Source organism: Carassius gibelio, chromosome A7 (assembly GCF_023724105.1).
Source record: "Carassius gibelio isolate Cgi1373 ecotype wild population from Czech Republic chromosome A7, carGib1.2-hapl.c, whole genome shotgun sequence".
Lineage (NCBI taxonomy): Eukaryota > Metazoa > Chordata > Actinopteri > Cypriniformes > Cyprinidae > Carassius > Carassius gibelio.
The window spans coordinates 25,994,956-26,021,836 of NC_068377.1; the positions used below are offsets into that span (position 1 = coordinate 25,994,956).

The 26,881-nt window shown below is 37.3% G+C and overlaps 1 protein-coding gene across 5 annotated transcripts in view; it reads right to left on the minus strand.

The window, feature by feature from the left end:
• Window positions 1-22,806: 22,806 nt before the first annotated feature.
• LOC128016961 (amyloid-beta A4 precursor protein-binding family A member 2-like) overlaps window positions 22,807-26,881 on the minus strand; it is a 67,613-nt gene continuing 63,538 nt past the window's right edge. For all 5 annotated transcript variants that reach the window (XM_052601966.1, XM_052601964.1, XM_052601961.1 and 2 more), the window contains 4 exons: window positions 25,751-25,963; window positions 25,320-25,439; window positions 25,092-25,232; window positions 22,807-24,216 (listed from right to left, as the gene is read on the minus strand). In XM_052601966.1, coding sequence (XP_052457926.1) covers window positions 24,145-24,216; window positions 25,092-25,232; window positions 25,320-25,439; window positions 25,751-25,963 — 546 coding nt within the window. In that variant the 3' untranslated portion in view covers window positions 22,807-24,144. The remainder of the gene's footprint in view (window positions 24,217-25,091; window positions 25,233-25,319; window positions 25,440-25,750; window positions 25,964-26,881) is intronic.

A 26,881-nucleotide genomic window follows, 5' to 3' on the forward strand; every position in this document is an offset into this window, starting at 1 on the left:
ATCATATCAAGTCAAACTAAATATAGCAACTACAATCAGTCATAGTGAAAGAGGTGTTAAGTACATCAGATACATATTTTAAAGGAAAAATTGTTAACAGGAATAATCTCTCTCTCTCGACACACACACACACACACACACACACACTTTCATTAATTGATATGAAGACAAAATAAAAAATAAATATTAGATGCAAAACTTGCAAGAAAATTTGAATTTTAAAAAAATAATAAAATGATGGTGGGAAGTCAGAGGATAACTGTAGAGAATATGAATTTAATGTCTCCGATGACACGAGACAGAAGAAACAGAACAAAAACAAGTGCATTAAGGAATCACATGACCAAAAGACAAGTTTCTCTTGTTAGAACGTCCATCCTGATCAGAGAGCACGAAGGTCAGATAGAAAGTGACATGTCAGCAACTTGCATGCCCCGAGGTCTCTAATAAAAGGAAGAAAATAGACTTTTCTGTCTCTTTTATTCCGTCAATACTCTGTTTCTCGGCAGGTCCTTGAGACACTTCAAATCAAGGCTTTAAAAAAGGACAACTGGATAATAGCGGTCCAATTCTACTACTGAGCTATGCAGACGAGTAAAATATTATGCATTTAAAGGAACACTCCACCGTTTTTTGAAATAGGGCTTATTCACATTATTTCCTACATTTAGATAGGTGGGCAAATGCATTTTTGTGTCAGTGCATGCATTGTTTTAGTTTGACTGGGTCGGCGTTAGCTTAGCTTAGCACAATGAATGGAATCCTTTGTTGCCAGCTAGCATGGCCTGAGTAAAAGTGATCAAAAAAATAAAAAAAAACCACTTAATTACTTCTTGTGGACTGCGTATTCACAACGAGTACAAATAGCGATCCAGATTAACACTAGGCGATTTCCTAGGCAGATATTGGCTTGGGACTATATTATGGGGAAGCACAGGCGAAGCACTGCTGCTTAGGCGAAGCACTGCTACTTCGGCGCAGAGATATCACGCAACACATGAAATCCCACGACTTCCGTCAACATACCGGCGTCAATAGTAGCTGCCTGGCTATTTTCCTTACAGTACACGAATGGCGATGAACATGGCTGATTTTGAGAGAGACGAAGAGGGTGACTTCTCAGACAGTCAAGAACCAGAACCATACCTATTTGAACCAGAGTTTACAGAAGACGAGCTGCGTGCTTTGGAAATAGAACGACAGTAGGAGACTGCGGTCAAGCCAGCCGCACTTCAGAAAAACACCGTCAAGCCAGCCGCGAGTGAAATTTATATGCGCGTGTATTAGTTGCGATCGCTCAACAGCCTGAGGACGTGAGGATGAGAGCCAACATGAACTGGTGGTGTGAATGTGGGGGAATATGCCAGTCTATGCCGACGGAAATAGAGTGTCTGTGCTGTAGAGAGTGGGACATGTTTTTGCCATTGATGACCAGGCTCAACACGTCAGATCAAGATGAGCGTGCCCGAAGTTGTGTCACATCTACAGAGGATTTCACGGCGCTGATCCATTCTGCAGTACTCGATTTTTTTTTTCCGGTGTGACAAAGTGAACTGGAAAAAACGTCCCACGCCGAATGGACCAAATGGACAGCTGTCCACAGAGTAAGTGATTATTTTAATCATGACGCATGTATAGATCGACCCATATTATACCTGTATTCACATAGAGTTGATGTTTTCATGTGTTGCGTGATATCTCTGCGCCGAAGTAGCAGTGCTTTCTTCTGTACTTCCCCATAATATAGTGCCAAGTCAATATCTGCCTAGGAAATCGCCTAGTGTTAATCTGGATCGCTATTTGTACTCGTTGTGAATACGCAGGCCACAAGAAGTAATTAAGTGGGTTTTTTTTATTTTTTTGATCACTTTTACTCAGGCCATGCTAGCTGGCAACAAAGGATTCCATTCATTGTGCTAAGCTAAGCTAACGCCGACCCAGTCAAACTAAAACAATGCATGCACTGACACAAAAATGCATTTGCCCACCTATCTAAATGTAGGAAATAATGTGAATAAGCCCTATTTCAAAAAACGGTGGAGTGTTCCTTTAAACAAATTTCACCAACCTAAATGCACACGGAAAGTGCAAAGAGATTCAGATGAGTTTTCAAAAACCATTGTAGAACACGTTTCATTTATTACATTTAGAAACAAAGTCCTGAAAATGCATGTTATGCTCATCATCATCAGTTCAGTCCGTCTAATCTGTTCTAATTATAATGATAAACTCTGCATAATTCATGTTGCACTGTTCTTTTTGCGATACATAATTTATATACGTTTAATAAATTCGAGCACAGAGCTGACACTTGTGTCCCAGCCAATTATCATCTTTGCTAAAAGTGTGCGGCTCTCTCTAAATAACTATGTATTCTTTATAATGTCATTTAAGAAAAGGTCATACAATCTAAGTGACATCGTGTCATCCAGCAAACCACATTTTTGGTGTTTCCCATCTCATTAATTTGTACAAATGTGTTTTAATGTGTTTCGCAACTGTCTCTCACCAGCGAAAAAGAGTCTGGGCAGCAGAAGTAGCCCAAAGTCAGGAGAGGTGCACAACAGCCGACAGCCACAGCAGGTTTTCCTATTAAAACCTCACACCTTTCAGTCACAGGTGACAGTGAGGTGCTTAACTGAGGAGACAGCGACTGGCATGCTGAGCAGAAGACACATATTGATTAAAGCTGGCATTTACAAACTACTTGTCATAGTTTGTCCCTGCTTTGAAGAGCACCGGATGGGATTCAAGATGGAGATTTCCCCCGGGGACACGGCGCATCTTAACGTGTTGATTATCCTCGGCCATAAGTTACACCCTCAACTGGCCCGCTGACACAATTTATCACAGGACACACCGTAGCAAGATTAATTCTGAAGCCTTGGACTACAGCCCCTTCCATTCAATCACGGGTGGAAATCTAACAGAGACGGCCAATAATACGAGCACACACAGAGACTAATGAGGAGATGAATGCGGCTACATAGGGAGAGAAAATCAAACAAACAAATAAACAAAGAGATGAATTTATTAGGCAGGCAGATTCGGGTGAAGGCAGGCAGTAGAGATAGATCGGCTGTCCACCAGCTGCTTGTTGTCACACCAGTTAGAGCAGGAAAAGACCACTGTAACTCAACCCTCACATAATAAGCCCCTCATAACCGCCATGAAAACATGACGCCTGGCCATCACCATCATCAGCTCCCTTGGGGCATGAAAACTGCAGACTGAGCCATCTCATACTAACATGTATGAACATTATACATGCATAGACGTAGAAAAAATATACTTAAGCATGAGAATCTTTCCACAAAGGCATGCGTATGTAGTAGCTTTATCACATGCCAGAAAATGAGCACCGCATTTTGGCAGACGGCATGTTTGTAATATAAAATATGCACAAATTAATCTAAAATACATGTAAACGAGCTTCCATTGGAATACACCACTTCCTGTTCTTCTTCCTCCTTTCACTTCAGTTAGTCTCTGACGCTACAGTTTCCCACACATGTGCCAATAGCTCCAGAGGCATCAGGAAGTGTTCGGATTATGGAGGGGTTGGATGAGGTCAAGATCCTAAAAGCAGGCTGAGGGGGTCAACAGACCACCGCTGGCCATTAAAATTTGCTATCAGAGAAGGAAGTTGACACAGACTGAAAACATAAATATTAGAAAATATCAATTGAAATAGCTAATAGTGCTGTCTACTCATATGCATCACATCACATCCCAGAAAACAAATCCCAGTTCCCGTTGTTACCCATTCATTTCAAAGGGAAAAGAATGAAGAGAAATATACACTAGATTTTTATATTTTTAGTAACACACAATATGTTACAACAATACATAACTTATTTTTCTTACTTTCTAATTTGACAGTATGCTTTTATGAAATCTCTTATGCTCACCAAGGCTTAATTTCTTCAAAGATACAGCAAAAACTAAACTTTTGTTAAAAGTAATTAAAGTCTTTAACTTTTTTTCTATTTTAATATATGTTATTTGAAATGTAATTATTTCTTTTGTTAAAGCCGCATTTTTCACCCTTTTGATTTGTTGCTTAGAAACATTTCTTACTATCAGAGTAAAGAAAAATTGTGCGGCTTAATATGTTTGTAAAAGTTGTAATGCATTTATTTTCAGGATCAGAATCATAGAAACTTCAGAAGAATAGCAATTAATTTGTTTATTATTATTGTTTGAAGAATTATTTTGTAACACTATAAAAGATGTTAAGTTTTGATCAATTGAACTCATCCTTGCTAATTACAAGTATAATTTCTGAATGGTAATTATGGTAAATAGTTTATATATACTGTGCTGCTTGAAAGATTGTGAACTTTCTACATTTCTGCATTAATGTAACCCAAAACAATCATATTTCTGAAAGTAGTCAAATAGAACCCAGTCAAACAAATGAGACCAAAAAAATATGTTGCCATTTATTTATTGAAAAAAAAAAAAATCATCCGGTAAGATAACTGTGAGTGGCAAAAGTATTTGAATCTTTGCTTTCAGTATCTGGTGTGTCCCCCTTTTGCAGTAATAATTCCTGGTAATATTTCTTGTAACTGCAGATCAGTCCTGCACAACGACTTGTAGGAATTTTAGCCCATTCCTCAGTACAGAACCACTTCTGTGTGATACTGGTGGGTTTCCTCCCTTGAACTGCTTGCTTCAGGTCCTTCCTCAACATGTCAACTGAATTAAGGTCCAGACTTTGACTCAGCCATTCCAAAACTCTATTTTTGTTCTTCTTTAACCATTATTTTGTCTATTTAAATTTGTAATGACTTGCGTGCTTGTGTCGTTGTCTCTCTGCATGACCCACTTTCTCTTGAGGTTCAGTCCCAGATGCTTCAAAACAGACATCAACCATAATACTAACACCACCATGTTTCATAGATGAAATAAGGTTCTTCTGCTGGAATGCAGTGTTCTTTTCTCCAAACAGCAATTTTCATTTAAAACACAAAGTTCTATTTTGGTCTCATGGATCCACAAAACATTTCTCCAATATTCCTCTCGTTTCTCCACATGATCTTTAGCGAACTGCAGATGGGCAGCAATGTTCTTTTTGGAGAGAAGGCTTTCTCCCTGCAACTGTGCCAAGCACACCATGGTTGTTCAAGTCTTGCTTTTGGAGTGACCTTTGTTGGTGGACCACTCCTGGGGAGGGTAACAGAGGTCTTGAATTTCCTCCATTTGTACACATTCTGTCTGACTGTGGATTTGTGGAGTCCAAACTCTTTAGAGATGGTTTTGTAACCTTTTCCAGCCTGATGAGCAACATCAACTCTTTTCCTGAGGTCCTCAGAGATCTCCTTTGTGCGTGTCGGGATTCACTTCTACAAACTTCGACTGAGCAGGCAATGACACATGATCATCATTGGGGTCATCCCAATTAATCAAAACCCCTCTTAACAGATGGACTCTAATTTCACCTTCAAATTAACAGCTAATCGTAGAGATGCACATACGTATGCCACTCACAGAAATTTAATAATGGATAATTTTCCTGAATAAGTAAATGAAAAAAGAAAATATGTTTGTCTTATTTGTTTGATTAGGTTCTCTTTGTCTACTTCTAAAGCGTTCACAAACTTTCAAGCATCACTGTATATACACAGACACATATACTGTATATATATAAAGCATGATACCTGGCAAAATTAAAAAAATATAACTAACAGCAGTTGACTACAACATAAATATCAGATTCTAAATATCACTTGAAATCTAGTTTGTTTTTACTTGCAATAATGACATTGCAGTCCTGTTTTTCAGAATTCCAGGAAGTGCTTTTTAAGACCTATTTCTTCCTGGGCCCCTCTGGACACATTGGTATAATTCAAACTCTGGCCTCATGTATGCAGGGGGGGACTTGCCCTCACCCAGGGCTAAAAGAAGTAAACAGGGGTCGAGATATTGGGCTAAGAGCTCAGTACAAGTTGACCCATGAGGTAGGACTGGAGAAGTGATTTATGACAGTTGTCCAGAGGGCAGGGGAAAAGGCAGAGGACAGCCAAAGCAGGTGAGGGGGAAGTGCCAGACAGGAAGGGCAGAGTGCTGTGGCATTTCATAGCAGGCAGAGACAGAAGGGCAGTGAGGCATGAGGCCGCAGCAGTCCCACTCTGCCTCTGTCACCTGCCTCCTACATCCCTCACTCACTCACTCTTTCATCCTCTCTCCTGTCACCGCTTCTTTTTAATCATTAGTGCCCCACACCCAGAAAAGTGCTGACGGCTCCTGGAGTCTTACAGGTCTGAAACATATGAACAACTCAACTTTCTGTACCAAGCTGAACTCTAGCCCACACCCTGGAACATTAAATTAAACCGCCTTGTGGACTGATACAGCCAAGGATCGATGCAGGCAAGGTGAAATTAATATTTTGCAATTTTGTTTATTATATAAATATGTTATATTATATTATACAATTTATTCAGTGTGACTTTTTTTAAGAATAAAGTAAGAGACTACTGTATAGTGGTACTAACACATTATTCAGTGCATACAGGCTGGAATAGCGTCTTCACCTTAACAAGGGGGTCGTCAGAATCTGACAGTGTTTCCATGGTGATGGGGCGAATGGATTTTCCGCTCTTCCATTGGAAATTCTCTCTGGAAAGCTCAGTTTCTCTTTCAAAAAGAGTGGATGACATACAGAAACTGGCAGAGACACAAGACAATGTACTGTGATTACGTCAATTGCTAAATGTCTACTGTGTGTGCGGTGTATTACAATACATTCATTAGAAATGTGTGTGGTCCATTAGAATTCAAGCATGTGCACGCTCAGTCAATTTCAATCATTGGATAAATGATGGACTGAGAACTAAATGGAGATATCGTTCTACTAATGGGCAGCTGAAAAAAAGACTCGGGTGCAGTGTCAAGGTTCCTGATGTTGCCATGGCATCAGGACACTACAGCTGAAGGCAAAATGAATAAATAAGAATAAGAGAAATAAAATAAAACGGTCTTATACGTGAGAAGAGAAAAGCATTAAACAAGTATCTCTCTCCTACATAATTTTTTGACACTTCTTACTTAAAGGAATAATTCACCCAAAAATGTATGACTTTCTTCCTTCTGTGGAATACCAGAGAAGGTATTTTGAAGAATGTTGGTACCCAAACAAGAGTTTTTCTAATTATCTTCCTAAATGATGACAGATTTTTGGGTGAACTATCCCTTTAACTAGTAGGGGAGATGATGAGCATCAGACTGAAATGAAATTAATTGCAGGGATGAAATCACCATTATACACCACCACTATCCTCCTCAGGTGACCATAGCTCTAAATCTCAGTGTAAAACAAAGAATTTACAGGCGAAACCTAATTTAATTTGTGATCATGATAAATTATATTAAATGATAGAATGGGGATTATCAGCAGATTCTCACACAAGATTTTAATTTCTAGTAAATTGAATAATTACAATAATGTGCAAAATTGCAAACCCCTTTTTAATTGCCCACCGTGGTATTGGGGGAGTTTTAATAACAGAACACTTTGTTCTTGATATTAATTAACAAAGGATGAGAACATATTCTATATATGAGAACATTACGTTATTAATATGAATAAATACAGAAAGACAGAAACAGACAGATAGCCAATACTGTCTGGGACAACTTTAAAAATGTGTGAGAGAGCAAGAGAGAGAAGTAGGAGCACAGTTTTCCACTCTTATATTTTGGCTAACATTTTTGTATAAAATCTAGTCCACTGTTCAGACACGTCAAAAGACAGCTTCCTTTTTCCATTATGCAAGGCCAATCTATTTCAATTTTTGTAATTCAATTTAAGTTCTTCGGGAGCTTTGTTTGAAACCAAACGCTGAGCAATGCCTCTTGTGTGTGCACGTGTTTCACTGTTATTAATTTAGCATCCTCCCTTTGTTTATTTTAGCTGTTTACAGCATTAGGCCTGGTTCTGATTGAATGCCAAGACTAGTTGCAGGAAGGAGGGGGTCTTTTTCTGCTGCACCAGCCACTTCTGCACTGGCTTATCAAGGTCAGCCAATAAGCCGAGAGCCAGAGACTGTGGAGGAAGAAACCTGAACCAGCACAGCATCACAGCACAGCCCACACAAATCATGGTCCGTATCTACAGGAGATAGGAGAGAGTGCCCCGTTTCAAAACTACAGTATTGTTCAAAATAATAGCAGTACAATGTGACTAACCAGAATAATCAAGGTTTTTCGTATATTTTTTTATTGCTACGTGGCAAACAAGTTACCAGTAGGTTCAGTAGATTCTCAGAAAACAAATGAGACCCAGCATTCATGATATGCACGCTCTTAAGGCTGTGCAATTGGGCAATTAGTTGAATTAGTTGAAAGGGGTGTGTTCAAAAAAATAGCAGTGTGGCATTCAATCACTGAGGTCATCAATTTTGTGAAGAAACAGGTGTGAATCAGGTGGCCCCTATTTAAGGATGAAGCCAACACTTGTTGAACATGCATTTGAAAGCTGAGGAAAATGGGTCGTTCAAGACATTGTTCAGAAGAACAGCGTACTTTGATTAAAAAGTTGATTAGAGAGGGGAAAACCTATAAAGAGGTGCAAAAAATGATAGGCTGTTCAGCTAAAATGATCTCCAATGCCTTAAAATGGAGAGCAAAACCAGAGAGATGTGGAAGAAAACGGAAGACAACCATCAAAATGGATAGAAGAATAACCAGAATGGCAAAGGCTCAGCCAATGATCACCTCCAGGATGATCAAAGACAGTCTGGAGTTACCTGTAAGTACTGTGACAGTTAGAAGACGTCTGTGTGAAGCTAATCTATTTTCAAGAATCCCCCGCAAAGTCCCTCTGTTAAAAAAAAGGCATGTGCAGAAGAGGTTACAATTTGCCAAAGAACACATCAACTGGCCTAAAGAGAAATGGAGGAACATTTTGTGGACTGATGAGAGTAAAATTGTTCTTTTTGGGTCCAAGGGCCACAGGCAGTTTGTGAGACGACCCCCAAACTCTGAATTCAAGCCACAGTACACAGTGAAGACAGTGAAGCATGGAGGTGCAAGCATCATGATATGGGCATGTTTCTCCTACTATGGTGTTGGGCCTATTTATCGCATACCAGGGATCATGGATCAGTTTGCATATGTTAAAATACTTGAAGAGGTCATGTTGCCCTATGCTGAAGAGGACATGCCCTTGAAATGGTTGTTTCAACAAGACAATGACCCAAAACACACTAGTAAACGGGCAAAGTCTTGGTTCCAAACCAACAAAATTAATGTTATGGAGTGGCCAGCCCAATCTCCAGACCTTAATCCAATTGAGAACTTGTGGGGTGATATCAAAAATGCTGTTCCTGAAGCAAAACCAAGAAATGTGAATGAATTGTGGAATGTTGTTAAAGAATCATGGAGTGGAATAACAGCTGAGAGGTGCCACAAGTTGGTTGACTCCATGCCACCCAGATGTCAAGCAGTTTTAAAAAACTGTGGTCATACAACTAAATATTAGTTTAGTGATTCACAGGATTGCTAAATCCCAGAAAAAAAAAATGTTTGTACAAAATAGTTTTGAGTTTGTACAGTCAAAGGTAGACACTGCTATTTTTTTGAACACACCCCTTTCAACTAATTGCCCAATTGCACAGCCTTAAGAGCGTGCATATCATGAATGCTGGGTCTTGTTTGTTTTCTGACAATCTACTGAACCTACTGGTAACTTGTTTGCCACGTAGCAATAAAAAATATACTAAAAACCTTGATTATTCTGGTTAGTCACATTGTACTGCTATTATTTTGAACAATACTGTAAGCTCCCAACTTTTTGACTTGTTGTGAAGGAGGGTCTTTCTGGCTGATGTTTAACTTCTTTAGAAGTTTACTTTGAAATGCCATCTCCATTTAAAGCTAAACTTAAATCATGATGACAAGGAAGTAGCGACAGATCTTTTCTTTACTTTTGTGACGCATCCAAGTGTAACAGATTATCGAAAAAGGAAGAAACGTATGGCGGGGACTTTTCTTTGCATTTCTTTCGTTCTCTGCATCTGGGCCCTGCAGACATCACCAGAGACAAGTCTGTCGGTTTTTCTGGAAGATCCAGTTAAACATTACAAGGTCAAAACATAATAAAAAAAATATGCAAACATTTGCACAGATGAACTGTTCACAACAAGATTTAAAACTTGAATTAAGAAAATTGATAGGGTGCATTTTTTATTTCAAAATTAAATTCTTAAATTAGGGTTTGTGAGATGTTTCACACAGCCGAGACACTGGGCTATAAACACAACCTTAAGTATAGAAAGAACGTTGCATTTCCACCAACAGCTTGTATATTGTGTATAACATAACATAACATAACATAACATAACGGAAATACTGGAGGACTGGCTTTGTAATCAGCCATTTTTAGCAGCTTTCTGAGCTCTGCTATGGCAATGCATTTAGGTAAACAATCCATTACATCTTATATAATTCAATAATTTCATAACATCTCTGTGGTCTTTTTTAAAATGGCCCGTTAAACTATGCACTCTCTAATGTTTGCCTGTGTGGTTGGATCGAAAAGGCAGATTAAAGCTCAAGCCACATCAACGCACACGAGACCCATCAATAATCTCACTTCAACCAGTCGGGCAGAACTCCTACAGAAAGGAAAGCACTCTGAAGTTTCAAGCTTAAGGGAGCTGGAATGAAATGATATGGGGCCCTAATCCATCACAGCCTACTCTTGATTTGACCTAGCCAGAACGTTATCGAATAAAACATTTTTTAAGCAAGTGATAGACCTAAAGCCCATGCTGAAACAAAAATCTAAATAAAGAGTGCTAGAAGTGCATAAAGTCATCTGAAGTATCCTAAACTAAATATATGGTATGGTACGCAGCAGGGATGTCGGGAGAAAGGTGGTGATGATTTTGGGAACCCCAGCTGTCTGATGATTTCAATGGAGGGAGGAAGGAACACAATTTCACCCTTGGAAACAACCTGCACAGGGCCTCGTATACACTAGCTACGGCCCTGCATATCAGCGCTATATGTGACCCTGGACCACAAAACCAGTCTTAAGTCACTGGGGTATATTTTTAGCAATAGCAACACAAAAAAAATAACAAATGAAATAAAACATTGTATGGGTCAAAATTATAGATTTTTCTTTTATGCCTAAAACCATTAAGATATTAAGTAAAGCTCATGCACCATGAAGATATTTTGTAAATTTCCTACCGTAAATATATCATAACTTAATTTTTGATTAGTAATATGCATTTCTAAGAATTAATCTGGACAACTTCAAAGGTGATTTTCTCAGTATTTAGATTTTTTTGGCACCCTCAGATTCCAGATTTCCAAATAAATGTATCTTGGCCAGATATTGTCAGATCCTAATAAACCATACATCAATGGAAAGCCTATTTATTCAGCTTCCATATGCTGTATAAAAATGGACACATAAAAATTGGCACTTTTGAGATTCATGGACACATATAATTTTTCAGTCGATGTTAGAATTTAATTGCTACTGATTAATCAGTTGATATTGGATATTTCATAGCAAAAATACAGGGTAATGAATGTGTAAAAAAAACTGTGCAATTATCTAACAATCACCTACAGTTAATAAGTAAAAACACTAATAATTTAAACGAATAAACATTCAAATGTAATCTTTAGCAAAAAATATCTAAAGACATTTAGATATCCATTCTTCATACTATAAGATTGTGACGCCTGAACTAATGCAGTTAAAAAGAAAAAGTGCTTTATTTATTTTTAAACCATACTTTTTTTGTGTTTTATTTATTTTATAACTCAATTTTAATATAGGAGCATGTTTAGGTTTTAAGTTTATTGATTAAAGTTCCATAGCACCTGACTAAAAAAAAAAAATGGAATAATCAGTTTCTTCGAAGAACTAATTACATAACAGTTAAGTCGACTTCACTTGTACAGTGGAACTTTAAAGATTTAAGATGAGTGAAAACAACTAGATGTATAACTATATATGGACAGACCCATATACTGTATACTGTACATGTGACACCCACCTCTCTCTTTTGTACTTACTCACTTTTAAGTTTAATATAAAATTTGGCAGCAGCACTGGCCCAAGTGAGTCCACACTCAGCAAATATACAGCAAGAGACTCCCTGGCAGTCTCTTCAAGGACATCCCATTAACAAACACAAGGAGTTGACTGACAAGTTGTTGATCCAATCGCAAACGTCCCCAGGAGTCTCTGGCGGTTTTCCCAGCGGTTTCTGAGTCACTTGCACATTTCACAAACATGGCCTCTCAGCCAGCATCAGTCAGGAACTATTTAGCGGAGCTCTGAAAAATCTCATTGGTTTGTCCCCTAACGGCCAGGAGTGGAGAGGGTAACCTAATGCAGACTGACAGTCCTCTTCTCACAGTCCACACTTTTTCCTCCTTTTTCTTTCTTTCTTAGTCTAAGGAACTTTACACTGGAGCTTTGGATGTGTTATGTCAGGTTTGAAAAAAATCTTAGGTTTGGATTTTGGAAGTATGCAGAATTAGGATTAGTCCCTCTCAAATCATAATGCACTGAAAATAATATTCAAAAATGCACATATGTTGATTTTTCCAGTCCAGTTTCTGTCACGTATCAGGCAAATTAATCATGCAAATATTTAGCTCACGGTGAAACAAGACTAAATTATACACCTTCTTGTACTCGTGCATCTTTTTAAGAGTCTTCAAGTATGCTTTAAACCCAAACACTGGGAACAAACGTGTGTCTGTAAACAGAGATTCTGTATAAGTGGCGAACTCAGTCTCAGAAAAGAGTTGCCAAGTTACTGTAGAGCTGGGGTCTTAAACTGTAAAACTGCTGAAGGGATGATGTGAGATCACTGCGCTGGAACCCAGAGCACCATATACAGTAAGAACCGGATTAAAAGAACAACATGAATTGAGCAGAAGAGCTTTTGCTGTATGTTTGGACAAGACTGCAGCTGTTTAGTGAGGCCAAAATGAAACAGACTCTACACTTGAGCATGAACTGAGAAAAAGCAGATAGTGATAAACAATCTGACAGAGCACTGGCCGCCTGTTTGCCAGAAAACAGGAAGGTGAGGATTTAGATAGCGGCAAAATATTCTAATATTGTAAATGCAACACCATACACACCTTTTATTATTTTCAGATTTATTCAGTCTATATTCTAGAGCAACAGCTTTATCTTATCTTCAAAATATTTTGAGTAATATCTTGAAAATATGTCTTTGTGCTAATAGCAGTGTTTGCTCACACTAGGCTGAAGCTTTTAGATTTGCTCAACACAAAAACGTACCTGGTTTGAGAAGGGGTACAATGTTTTGTAACTGCAAAATTGCAGTTTCCTCTCAGTCATTTGCTTGATGGCTGAAGAAATAAATGGCCAAACGCTCCCACTCATTCACAGAGCCAGCTGGCCAGAGGTCCTCCCACCATCTGCACCAGACCTGACAAGGGCTCTCAGATCCTCAGGTGCAATAACTACAGTAGCAAGTAACGGGACACGTTGCTGCATATAGTACCCGGCAGCTGCCCGTTTGCATTTCGGTTTTCCTCCTAAGTGGTCATGATACAACACACAACAACATTTTAAGCAGTGAAAACAACTGTAAAATTCATAAACCCAGTAAAAACAACATGCTGTACATTAACTGTTATTATTGGATAAATCCTAAAATTTACAACACTGCATCAAAACCAAATATTTTATTCATTAACAAGTTGAGAGACTGAAATAATGGATGCTGAAAATTATCATTTTTTATTATTATTTTAAATTGTAAGAACGTTTTTTCTTATATGCAGAAAATTGGTCTTTATCTGTCGTTGATTTAAATGCTTTAGATTTTAAACAAGCTTTTAATTTAGATGACAATACACAAGCACAGTATCTGTGAACTAGTAGTAAAATGCTTGCTTTTTACTGACTCAACATTCACCAAATGCTTCAAACTAACTGAGAATGTTTTAGAATTACACTCGTCTTCACGCTCTAATTGAGGCTTTTAAAAGAGCATTTATTTTAGTACTCTTCTACTGAGAGAATTGGATACAAGCAAAATTATACTCAAAGGAAGGCAGGTGATGACACTTCAAACGTGAAGCTGAGAGGGGGGGGGGGGACAATTCTACAATTGCCTTAAATCAGAGACACCTGCCATGAAAATGGGCTCTTTGAAGTCATTAGCCGAGCTGGACAAGACATTGCATTTACATTTACAAACAAAGAGGCTGATAAGCTGCGAGTCTACTCATATAAAGAGCTCCTGCACACACTAACCATAAAAGAATGATAATGTCAACTTTATCACACCAAAAAAAACAATAACATCCACACCATTTGCACACTGACACCAAGCTCTGGCTATGAACTGACAAAGAGCAATATGACAGGCAGTGTGATGAGAGCAGCATGGCAAAGTCAAATCTGAAGCTGCTCAAAGCTGTTGTAAATAAGGGTGAACGCGATTTCACAAAGTACAACATGTTCCTGGATCAACATCCTTGTTGATCCTGGAACAACATTCCAATCAAAATTGAGGGACATGTTTTCAAGAAATGTCAATTTTAGGCTCAAAATCAGGGATGCTTCTACACCCTTGTTATTCACCTATCATTTCCCTCTGATTTTAGTCATAAATTATGGGTAGGGTTAGGTTTAGGGGTAGGGATTAGGTGAGGTCTATATCTTTTGACTGTAATGTTGATCCAGGAACATGTCTTACTTGACAAAATCACGGCGAGCGTAAATAAGCTTGGGAGTGGATCCTCACCACCGAAACGTCCCAGTGCAGTAGGGATTGGTGCTTCAGATCTAAACTGGCCTCATTTGAGCTCACAGGACATCCACATACTAATCCCCCACACTTCCTATCATCCTCTCGGCTCTCATCTGTCCATGTGCATGGCTCCGCCAATCCAATAAGCATGTGTGGGCTAGATTGCCAACAGTAATGTAATGTACAGTAGTAACATGTAATGTGATCACACAATTTGGCAGGCATTACAGGAGACTGAATTAATGCACTACTGTACTGTATGGCTTTAAGTTTGTAATAATTAAATATTACATTTTTTGAAGAATTATCTATTTATTTATTTAAAATGGTTTGCACAGGTATTCACAATATACATACACCATATTTGTTATTAGAAAATATTGTTTTATATAAATGTATTTTATTTTTTATTATGATGAATTTAATTTAATGAATAATACAGACACATCCAAATCGAATCTCCAGCAGGTGCAAAACCAAACTTGGATTTTTAAGCTCGAATTTAAGATTTTTAAGAGCTGCACAAATAAAATTAATACCATATGAGCGGGGTAGGGCAATGGTAATATATTAAACTGTAAAATGACAGATCTGATACAGCTTTTCACAAAAAAGTTTTATAAAATTCAGCATTTAAACCATTTTAAAGAAAAGTATCAATCATTATGTTAATTTAAACAAATTATACATCAGTTATTATATGAACTAAATAACACAAATATATTTTACTGTCTTAATTTAGATTTTAATAATTCATTATCTTATTGATCCACCAATTCCCATTTATAACTTTGTTTGCAGTGTAAAAACATGGGTGCTCATATTTTATCAATTAAACCATAGCCTTTTCAAGTTTAATCCACATAAATCTAGATCACTATTCTTGTCTTTCCTTCCTCAAATTTAAGACCTCTTAAAATCATAATTAATACTTTCTTGTACCATTTAATACTTTTTATGGTCTTAAATTCGATACAATACGATACGGCAATGTTGCTTTTTAGTTGAACAACATATGGATTTTTCTTGTTCAATGTATCATAATTAGACATTATTAGAATTTTATCAGCCAACATTTGATATTACAATGTACCTATTTTAAAGGAATAGTTGACCCAAAAATTGAAAATTTACTCACCCTTGGAACATCAAAGTTGCAGAGGAGTTCACAGATTTGGAAAAATGTAGCATTTTATCACTTGCTCACCAATGGATCGTCTGCAGTGAATGGGTACCGACAGAACGAGAGTCCAAACAGCTGATAAAAACATCACAATAATTCACAAGTAATCCACACGACTCCAGTTCATCGACTAATGTATTGTGAAGTGAGAAGCTGTTTGTTATAAACAAATCCAGAACACCATTTTTTACTTCAAAACATCGTTTCCAGCTAATACGAGTCAATCGACTGATGAATGCTGGAACGTCAACAGTTTTTTGCTGTCTCACCCGAATATTTATATAACATTACAAATACTCTAGGCCTCACCTTGATCTCTCTATTCTACATTCTCTTCTCAGTGCTACAGTTAGATGTCAAGAAAGCTATTTTAATACTAGATACTCAAATAAAGGCATGTGCACTAATTCAGATTAACGGTGTTTTACTTTTGGAATCTATTGTACTGTATGTAGTATGTCGCGCAGTATGCCACATTATAATGATGATTTGCTTACTCTAGCCACACAACAAAGAAGAAGAGAACATTAGTGAGATAAACTCTGTAGCAATCACTGCATTCCTAACATTTGTTATTCCAGGATCTTCGGCTGTTAATCTCTCAATATAAACAGCATGAGAGGAAACCTAGCCGCCACATCCTGCATGCTGATTTCTGTTTAAATTCAGCGCATCTATAAATCTCTCTGTCTGTCCCGTTGTATATGCTTGTAATGTTTTATGCATAGTTTCACCAAAAATGTTTTTTGTACCTTTTGCAAAAGTTTGTTTCCTGTTCAGAAGCGTACCAGGGTTATGAAGTTATATTTTATTAAACGTGATTCTTTTTTTATCTTCCTCTCACTAATTTTAGATTTCGCTGTCATGGTTCTGTCAGTCAGTTAAAAGAAAAGATAGTAGTTTTTCTTTTTTTAAGTCAGATGGTACTTTAGTTTACCCCTCTTAGCCAAGAATAGACTACTTGCAAATCTAAGTAATGGCTTTCTAGATTATGCCTTAATATGGTTAAAGCTGCTACATTAAACTATAATGTTATGTCACCATAATATAACTTAGCTCTAAGTATATGCAATGTATGAAGAAAAATATACTGTTTGCTGTATCTGGCACAAAAAAAAAAAAAAAAAAAAAAAAACACAAAATGATGATGCTGAGGCCTGTCTCTTAAAATGATGCAGATTATGGAAATATTGTATTATCAGAAAAAAAAGGAGCTGTGAACCATAAAATGCCGATATAATTGGGATAGTTTGTCCTTGTTTAATCTAATGCATTTGCTGAATATATATTCATAATTGTTAATCACTATAGTATAGCAAAACTGTTTTAAATCTTGTCATCTTTAGCCATTCACTGATTTTAAGCATTTTGCATCTGCTTAAGATGCTTATTTAGATAATGAATGAAAACACACAGATCTTTATAGATTGAGAGAGTTAAATAGCATCTCAGTATCATTGTATAGTAATGAATTTCAGGATTAAATACTATTCAATATAGTAAATGTTTACTCCACAACAGCAAAAATACAAATGCAACACCTAGTTTCCTTCCAGCAAGAAAATCATTTTTGTGAATTATTCACGATGAACCTATTGTAACCTTTGTGACAGAGGAATCTCATCTCGAAATCCACAATTACCCAGCAGATATCACATTATGCTTTTACTGTACAGTTGTCTTTTTCTAATGGCCTACTGGAGACACAAAACACAAAACTACGTAACAGTACTGTCCACTAAAAACAGGAAGCAATCTAGCTTTAGTAAGTGCCAACAGCAGCCAACTCCATATAATTTACTGACCTGTAGGCAAACCTCATGTTGATATAAAGCATGTAATGACCATAGACTGTAACATAAAAAAAAAAAAACAGGTAATGACAGACACTTCCACAATCTCTTCAACAAAAGCAGAATTAGTATCACTAGTCATAGTTTTGTGTTCCTCATGTTTAGATCACCACAAAACCAAGACCACTTTCTGAACAAGGGGAGCAGGCATTTGTTTCCACTGAAAGTGAGGGGGCTTAAAGCAGTCTTGTGATGAAGATTCATTTTTTATACTGCTTCTGATTTATGGTGCAACATCATCGCATCTTCACAAGGTCACATGCTGTCTTTCCCTCTGTGCTCTATGGTGGATACACATGGAGATATAGAGGCCACTTTGCCTCTGTATACTTTGGCCATGTCTTAAAGTGACAGTATGAAATAACTGGCTGCCAAGATATGACAGATATGATTAAGCAAAAGCCTGGGTTTGTAGAATAAACGTGTTTTACCTTTGTATAGCTTTCGTAGCACAAATAAATTCATGTGAAAAATTACATGTGCAAAAATAATAAACTGTCAACCAATTTAAAACTGAATAGCAGACACGTGGAAAGTAAGTTAAGCACAACACAAACAAAGAACCTCGCTTACCTAAATCATAGTTGACATGTACGAAACTGCACAGCCAAACACGATCAACAACAAATACCACTTGATCAGCTATTTTAACCCTTAAACTGACTTATCTTAGGTTGATTGGAGGGCAGAAATATATTCTGGCTATCCGTGCTATCAGTTCTTGAGAATTTCCAGCATTATGAGGCCTGACTACAGAGTCCGCGCTCTTAAATACGTCATTTTGGCGCCATCTGGTGCACATGAGCGTGTACTACACTACTTTATCCTACTCCATTCCCACTGTACTAGCAATAGAATATTTAAAGAGATTTTAATAGCCCGGAGTTTTAAGCTTCGACAGTACGACGATATTTTATTGGACGTTAGTGGCCATAAATAAATAGTGTAAAAATTTAGAAGCACATTTTTCTATATTCAGAGTTCAATTTGAAGCATCAAAACTGCTGGGAATATTATATGTTAACACAAACAACAACAACAATAATATAACAATATAATATTATTTAAAATAATAATAACAATATACTATTAACGTTAATATTAGTAGTACTTTAATATTTCGTAAATTAATAGCAAACAGTAGCTATGTAAATAATTATGATGGAGCCCAACTGCCTTTAGCGCATCAGTTAATACAATAATAAAATATCGTTTCAAATAACCGATTAAAAATAATTCGGTGATTCTTTCAGTCATGACGTCACTAGGCCATCAAGTGGTCCCTGTCATCCAGCTCTCAAATTTTTGCAGGTACATATGGGTGTTACATTTTTTACGATAACATTTTATTAATAATAAGGATACTTAGGGATATATACGTATGTAACATTTTAGGTGAGATGAAGAGTGTTGGACTATACATGCTACTAATATAACTCACATAAAGTGATTAAAGACACTATTGACGAATATTTGGGTATATATCATCTTATATCTGAGAATTTACAGTTTTGAAATATGAGTAGGCTACATAACGAGTTTATTATATGCTTTCAGTTTCTGAAGGGGGAGCTCTTTCCTCTTGGAGAAAAGCAGATTACCTCTTTAGTGCTGACGCCTCTTTCTGAAGACACTAAAAGGTATGTTAAGTTTACAATTCTTCTCTGAGGGTGATTTGGTCATAACTTCTGTGTACTGAAGAAATCAGCCTATAGATTGTACTTAATCTAAATTGTCTGTACCCAAAACCATTGAAATACCTGAAAACTATTGCCACAAAGTTTAACCTTATGTTTTAGGATATATGAAAGTGAAGATTATTTAAAGAACAGGGCAGCGGTTTTCCACAGCAATTTTGTGTCAACAGGTAAACCTTGCCAGGGTGTAAAATCTGTGCCTGTTGGCCACTATGTGCTGCCCCACGACTCTATCCAGAACGGTGAGCTGTCCTAACTAGGTGTAAACCATAAACATGTTATTATTTTTAGTGACATGTTACAATATAAAGATAAAGATTGAGTTTAATAATAGTGAATGCTTGATGACCATTAGAAGTTTTCTCTTTAGAAATGAGAGTGATCACTGGAAGGTTCATTTGGGAAACGGATGAACTGGTAGGAGTACATCTTGTCTGTTACACCCGTGTCCAGTTAATCCTCTCTGTCATTTGTTTGCTTTTCAATCTATTAAACGTGAGTGAAGAACAAATAAGTACTGAAGAGTCTGAAGAGAGCCTATCTGATAAGACTGAGGATCAAACAGTGAGAGAGAAGAACAGGTATGCATTAACTCAGCATGTTTGAATTTTTAATTATGACTGAATCTTAGTTTGGAGTTTTCATTTTTCAATGTATAATTCTTTAATATTGTCCTATTTACTATACAACTTATTTTCATTGCCACAACACTTTATCTTCATAAGAACATGGTTTACACAAGAACATGTACTGTATCTTCATGTTCATGTTATCTATTAGCCAGGATGATTATGAAACTGTTGCATCACCGATCAAAGTGTGTTCATGTTGTGAGATGCAGCAATATCCTGTAAACAACATGGTCTCAGGTACTTAATTAAGAAAAAAACTGACACCCTAGAACCTCCAGCTGTCATTCACGTTCCCAAATTTAGAAACTGTTTTATTGTTCTGTCTCTTTTGCAGGGTATGTTCATATTGACCAAATGAAGAAGTATTCATGGGAATTTTATGATTTTCTTCCCTCCCTCCATGGCCATAGCGTTTCAAGTTCTAACGACGTGACACCTTCTCATTGTCACAAAGAAATGTAATATAATATGCTTCACACAAGAAGTGGATTGTCTTTTTTATGCATTTCTTTGACAAAAGTATTTAATGCAGATGGATGCTAGATGTCAGTTCCTACTCATCTCATATGAATCTTCTTCAGAACAGATTTTTCAGATTTTTCCCAACAATATAAAATTCAATCCCTGTATGTGATTGTGAACAGAGACAATATGACAGGTTATAGAGGAAAAACAATGGTAATATCATTAAAGTGATGTACTTAATAAAAAAAAAAAAAGAAGAAAAAAAAACTTTCAGTGAGGTGATCTGTCCATGAATGGATTTTCTCTGAGGTCAAGCTTTATAAATCTGCTGAAACCAGGGATTAAGTAATCCTCCAGTGATCTGATGCTGTTCAATTTAACTGACACGATCTGCAGATTTGCCATGTCTGGAAATAGGCTTGAAGTTTATTATCAGCCAAGTTTAACCATTGCAAACTGCTCAGGCCCTCAAATTGTGACGGCAGGTGCATAATTTTATTATTATGGAGCCCCAAGTTTCTCTAACATGGAGAGTTTCCCAGTAGACTATGGTATGGGAAAAAGAGCACATCCTACAGCCCAGAGCTCTCTCAGTTGTCTCAGGTCACCTATGGCTTCTGGACTGTAAAACAATTGGTGCTTATTAATCCAATATCACTGTTAGCATGCTTTATTTCCAGAAATGTCATCTGTGTAACATGACTTTTGGGATATCTGTCTGGTTATAGCAAAAATACCAACTAGATGTGTCTTTTTTTGCGGCCAAAGCCATGAGGACTTATAGAAATAATAAGTGGTAAGTCATGTATCTAGTGTTATGTAAAAGTGAATTATATAATTCAGAGGTTAAGCCTAAATGGTTAAGCTCTTGTTTGCCTAACTAGTCTTCTATCACACTACAATCCATCACGCGGGGGCGTCGGACTGGGGGTAAAACCAGTACTGATTACCAGGGCCCCAAAGGAAGAGAGGGCCCTTGAAAAGTCTGGAATATATATTTTCAAGGAGAGGGGGGCCCATTAGGACTGCCTATGCATAGGGCCCGGGATCTTGTGCAGCGCCCCTGCCAGGTCGCAAAACTCTGGACTTTTTGTAGTACCTAGGATAGCAAAGTCCAATAAAGGTGGTAGAGCATTTCCACATTTGGTTCCCAAACTCTGAAATAGCCTTCCTGATAATGTTCGGGGTCAACCCGAGTGAGAATGGGTTGAGACACACTCTAGATTAAAGACTTTTAGCCAAACATTTACGTACATAATGTTTCTCAAAATCTTGTACTCAAGTTATATCTGATCAAATGCACATGATCATTCTTTGCTTAGTTTAAATACATTATTTTTAGCTTGGTTTGAATAGCAGCTATGCTCATTTTTTCTCAATTTGCTTTTTTCTGCCACAGGATGGGAACTAAGAATGACACAAACTTCAGTCTGGAACCAGCCCACAAAGACCTGAGATGACCGAACACCTGAGAGGAGATGAGGCAAACTCCTCAGAGGATGCCAACCCTGAAACAACATACAGAACTACCAAATTCTCCTAATAATTGCTGTTAATAGTGTTCAGTTTGTTTTGACTGTGAATACGTCATTGACTCACTGCATGATTTTATTCAGTACATATCTGCCATATGGACATCACCATGACAAGGCTTTGCTTTGTTCTTAAACCTTTGCTAACCGAGCCTTTACAAATGATATCCCATGCTTGATGTAACATTTGAGCTACTTTAAGCACAGTATATATAACCTTTTTAATTATGTTCGTGTGTTTTTGTGTTCTTATCCGATTCTTGAACGCTCATGAAAAAAGGTTGTAGTGTATTTTAAAACCTCTAGGTGGAGCAGTGATCTTCAAAATCGGAGAACTGTGGAACTCACACAAACTCATTAATGAAGAGCCTGTCTCGCTGTATTGCTATAAAGCTTGGCAGTTTCCCTCTAATCTCCCCTAAGATCAGATAAAGGAGTTTCATTATTGGGTGTTTATTTATTTATTTGTTCTTATTCTTTCTTGGACTATGCCTGTAAGACTCAAATCTGTGCTCATTAGGTTCCTAATATGAGGTGAGGGAGCTATTTTAAAGCTGGCATGGACTTCATGCTTCCAGGATCTATGACCCACTCAGGCTTCAAGCTATTTTTTATATCACAAATAAACTAACCAAAATTGCCAGAGAATCAAAGGTAAAACAGCATGAAGGGCTTATGTTACACTTTATTATTATTTTGCCATAGTGTCATTTTAAGATGCATGCAAACAGGTATTTATGTTCATGTATTATTAGTTGTTTCATGACTCTTTTTTTTATTACGGTTTTCAAAAGCTTTCCTACCCAGCGGTAAGGCTTTTGGTCACAGTGTCTTATTATTTTCCCAAGGCCAAGCCTCACAAAGATAAAATGAGACTAACAGTGATTCCTACATGGACACAGTACTAAACAAGGTAAACGTTTATGTACAGACATTCTAATACTGCTTAAGGAAGTGGACACACTATTAACAACACTATTACATTCACCACAGACTCAAATGAGTTGCAGCTGGGCATACACAAAAAAAGCACACATAAAAAATAAACTCTTACATTTCATTCAGTGTTTTTGAGCTTGAAACAACCTTCATTTACAGCATGGCAAGAGAATGTTTGGATTATTACAGCATGGGAGAAATCCACAAATTGTTTACATACGGTATTTTACAAAAGATTCGCTCGCTTGGAAGTAAAAAACTACTCTCAAAATTTGCTGTTTTAATGCCCACTAGATGACAATTCTCCATTGATGAAGGCTATCAGTGTGAAACGATTCTCCTCTGTTGATAAAGTCCCTGATACTAGTCAGTCTTGCAAAGTTCTATTAGTCTGGATTATGTAATCATTGAGTTTTTATTTTTATTTTTTACGTCATGTCACATTTTGCCACATTTGCTGCAGTAAATTCAGTTATTTATATGTAAGGGACTTGTACTGATTAAGTGTGCATTTGATTAAAAAAAAAATTAAATAAAAGGAAAAATTAAATAAAAACCAGATAATAACCAGATAACAAGTATAATATCCAATCTTTTATGTCCTAATAACGGAAACAAACGTTCTGGAATGGTCACTAGGTTTGATGTTTTGGGCTTCTCTCTGGACTTCTTTCTCTGGCTTTTCCATTCCTTTCTGATATTGATATAACGATTACATATTTACAAAGCAAACTTGCATCTCTCCAACAATGTCCACACGTACATAATTGTAAATAAATTAAAGAGTAGCATCAAAATCAAATGTACAAAGTGCCCCCTTGCATCACGACTTGAGATGCATCGATTTCATCTTCATCATCATCATCGGGCTGTGCACACACCCAAGAGCAAACATGACAAATTAAAAAGAATCCACACTATGCAGAAATGACACACCATAGCTCTTAAGTAATGTTAACGGTGATGGGAGTTGTTTTTGGTGAAGATAAATTGAAAATGGTGACTGCTGCATTCAGACATTTCCCAGTGCCCAGGGTTATGTATCTCAGCTGAAGTCCACCTCAGATCATATATACATGGGAGTCTCCTGACCAGTTAAGAGTCTAAACATGGCAGCTGGCATAGTCTTCATGTGGATCTGTTTCAGGACAAAGAAATAAATCTTATTACTAAAAGCAGTAATAGCATTAATATACTATACATATGTTCTGTTGAATTTCCTATTTATCACAGTCCTAAATCACAGTTTCAACACAGACAATAAGATATGTGACCCTGGACCACAAAACCAACCTTAAGTCACTGGGGTTTATTTTTTGGCAATAGCCAAAAAAACTAAATTACCGATTTTTCTTTTATGCCAAAAATCATTAGGATATTAAGTAAAGATCATATTCCATGAAGAGATTTTGTAAATTTCCTACTGTAAATATATCAAAACTTAATTTTGGATTAGTAATATGCATTGCTAAGAATTCATTTTGACAAATTCAAAGGCAATTTTTCTCACTATTTAGATTTTTTTAAATAGTTGTATCTCTGCCAAATATTGTCATATTCTAACAAACCACACATCAATGGAAATCTTATTTTTTCAGCTTTCAGATGATCTATAAATCTCAATTAAGAAAAATTTACATTTAAGACTGGTTTTGTGGTCCAGGGTCACATGTGTTTTTTTAAACACCAAATTAGCATATTCAAATGATTTCTAAAGGATCATGTTTCGCTCATGACTGCAGTAATGGCTGGTAAAAAAATGTGGCTTTATCATTACATGAATAAATTACATTTTAAAACAAATAATGAAATATATATTCAAATATATCTATATAGTAAATATATTAAAATAGAAAACAGATATTTTAAATTGTAATAACCTATACTATTACTATTATCACTCTATTTTGATCATAAATGCAGCCTTAATAAGCATAAGGGACTTTCAAAAACATAACAAATACAAAATAAATGATTCAAACTTTCAAAAGGTAGTGTATGTATAGTGCTCACCTCGCCAACAGAATTGGAGAGAGCTTGGACGATTTTCTCATGTGCCGTGGCCACAACACTTTGGCCATTTATCTCAATAATACGATGACCAACCCGCACGCCTCCTCTCTCTGCAATACCTCCTCGCATTAGACTACAGATCTGAGGAGCACAAAACAAAAGTTGAACTTAACAGTAAGAATTATATCTCAAGACTTTATTTCAGACTGCCTCTTCCACCATACTCACAATGCCATTCTGCACACTAAAACCCAGCTGGTACTTGAGGTCTGGTCTCTTGATGAGAACTGTGGTTACAGGAGGGCAGCTCACGATGTTTAGCTTCACCTGCACCTGGTTTTTCAGGCCCTGGTGGAGATGAACAAAACATGCATGCGGTTATATTACTAGAATTGTATAATATGATCACACAATAATATGTTAATACGATTTATAATAATGATACAATCACACCTGCACTGTGTTATTACACTTGGATCATAACAACAGGAAATCAAGACTGTATTGCCTTTGCAAGCACTTGATTGACCTGTGGTGGTTCGGTAGCCCTAAACCAGCAGACCCTTAACAACCAGCTACTCAAAATAACACAGATGGATTCATGGCCAAGCCAAGATTCAGCCCACTGCGCGCTGTGACAGCCCAAGCCCTCTGCACACCTTGATGATTCCCTGACAGGTGGCGAGAGGCAGCCCCACCAGACTGGTGTTGTTGATTGACATGATCTGGTCACCGATGCTGAGCTTCCCAGAACGGGCGGCAGGGCCTCCATTCATCATGTTTGCCAGGATGACAGTGGGCAGAATAGAGCCCCAGCCAGACTCCACAATAACTATGCCCAGAATCTCCCCCTTCTGCTTCTCCAGTTGCAACTGTGGGAGTAGAGAGATAGAGAGAGTGAGAGTGAGACAGAGGCATAGGCAAGGGATTGTAGTTGATTGCCAATAAAAGGCCAGTTAAGGAAACAATTTTACTCGGTGCTATAGAGAACAACCTTGGGCATTTAAAATTCCGTTATTTGGTGCACTGGTTTTGAAGGGGGTGTTTAATGCTATATCATGCACTCAGAGCTATTTACACTGTTTAAGAGATGGATTCTCCTGCCTAACATGGCCAAAGTTTTAAAAAACGATTTGTACGTATGACTCTGTATTGGAATATTTCTGTGCCAAACACACCCCTTGTCCAAATACCCACACTTGCGGTCTTGGCCACTTTAGAGCTAGTGCGCGCGACAGGAAGTGCGCGCACAAGACTGTCCCAGGTCTTAAAAACACCAAAGCGCAGTGCCCTTAACACATACTAAACACTTGAACACTTGGACCAAAAACAGGAAATATGTCATAAAAGTAGTCAAGTGGTCAAGTGCAAAGACCACAAGTGCAGGTATTTGGACAAGGCATATGTTTTGGAAAGTTTAGTCATCTGCAGCACTGCACAGGACTAACTTGTCACAGTGTCTGTGTTGTGTTCCCTGGGTTTCCACTTAAGTGTCCTCCGTTCCCACGGTGTCTGTCACCTTATCACTTCCTGTTCCCTTATTTGGTCACCTTCCTCCTTGTTTTAGTTAAGTGACTGTTCCCCACCTGTCTCCAGTTCCCTCATTATCCTTCTGTGTATTCATACCCGGTCTGTCTTAGTCTGTGTCACGGAGTCCTTGTCTTAAGTGTGATACCTTCCAGAGTCTGCTCTTCCCGTGTGTTCTTGTTTTGTTTTTATGTTTATTGGATTTTCTGGTTTTGACCCTGCCTGGACTGTTTACCCTTTTGGATTGCCCCTCAATAAACCTT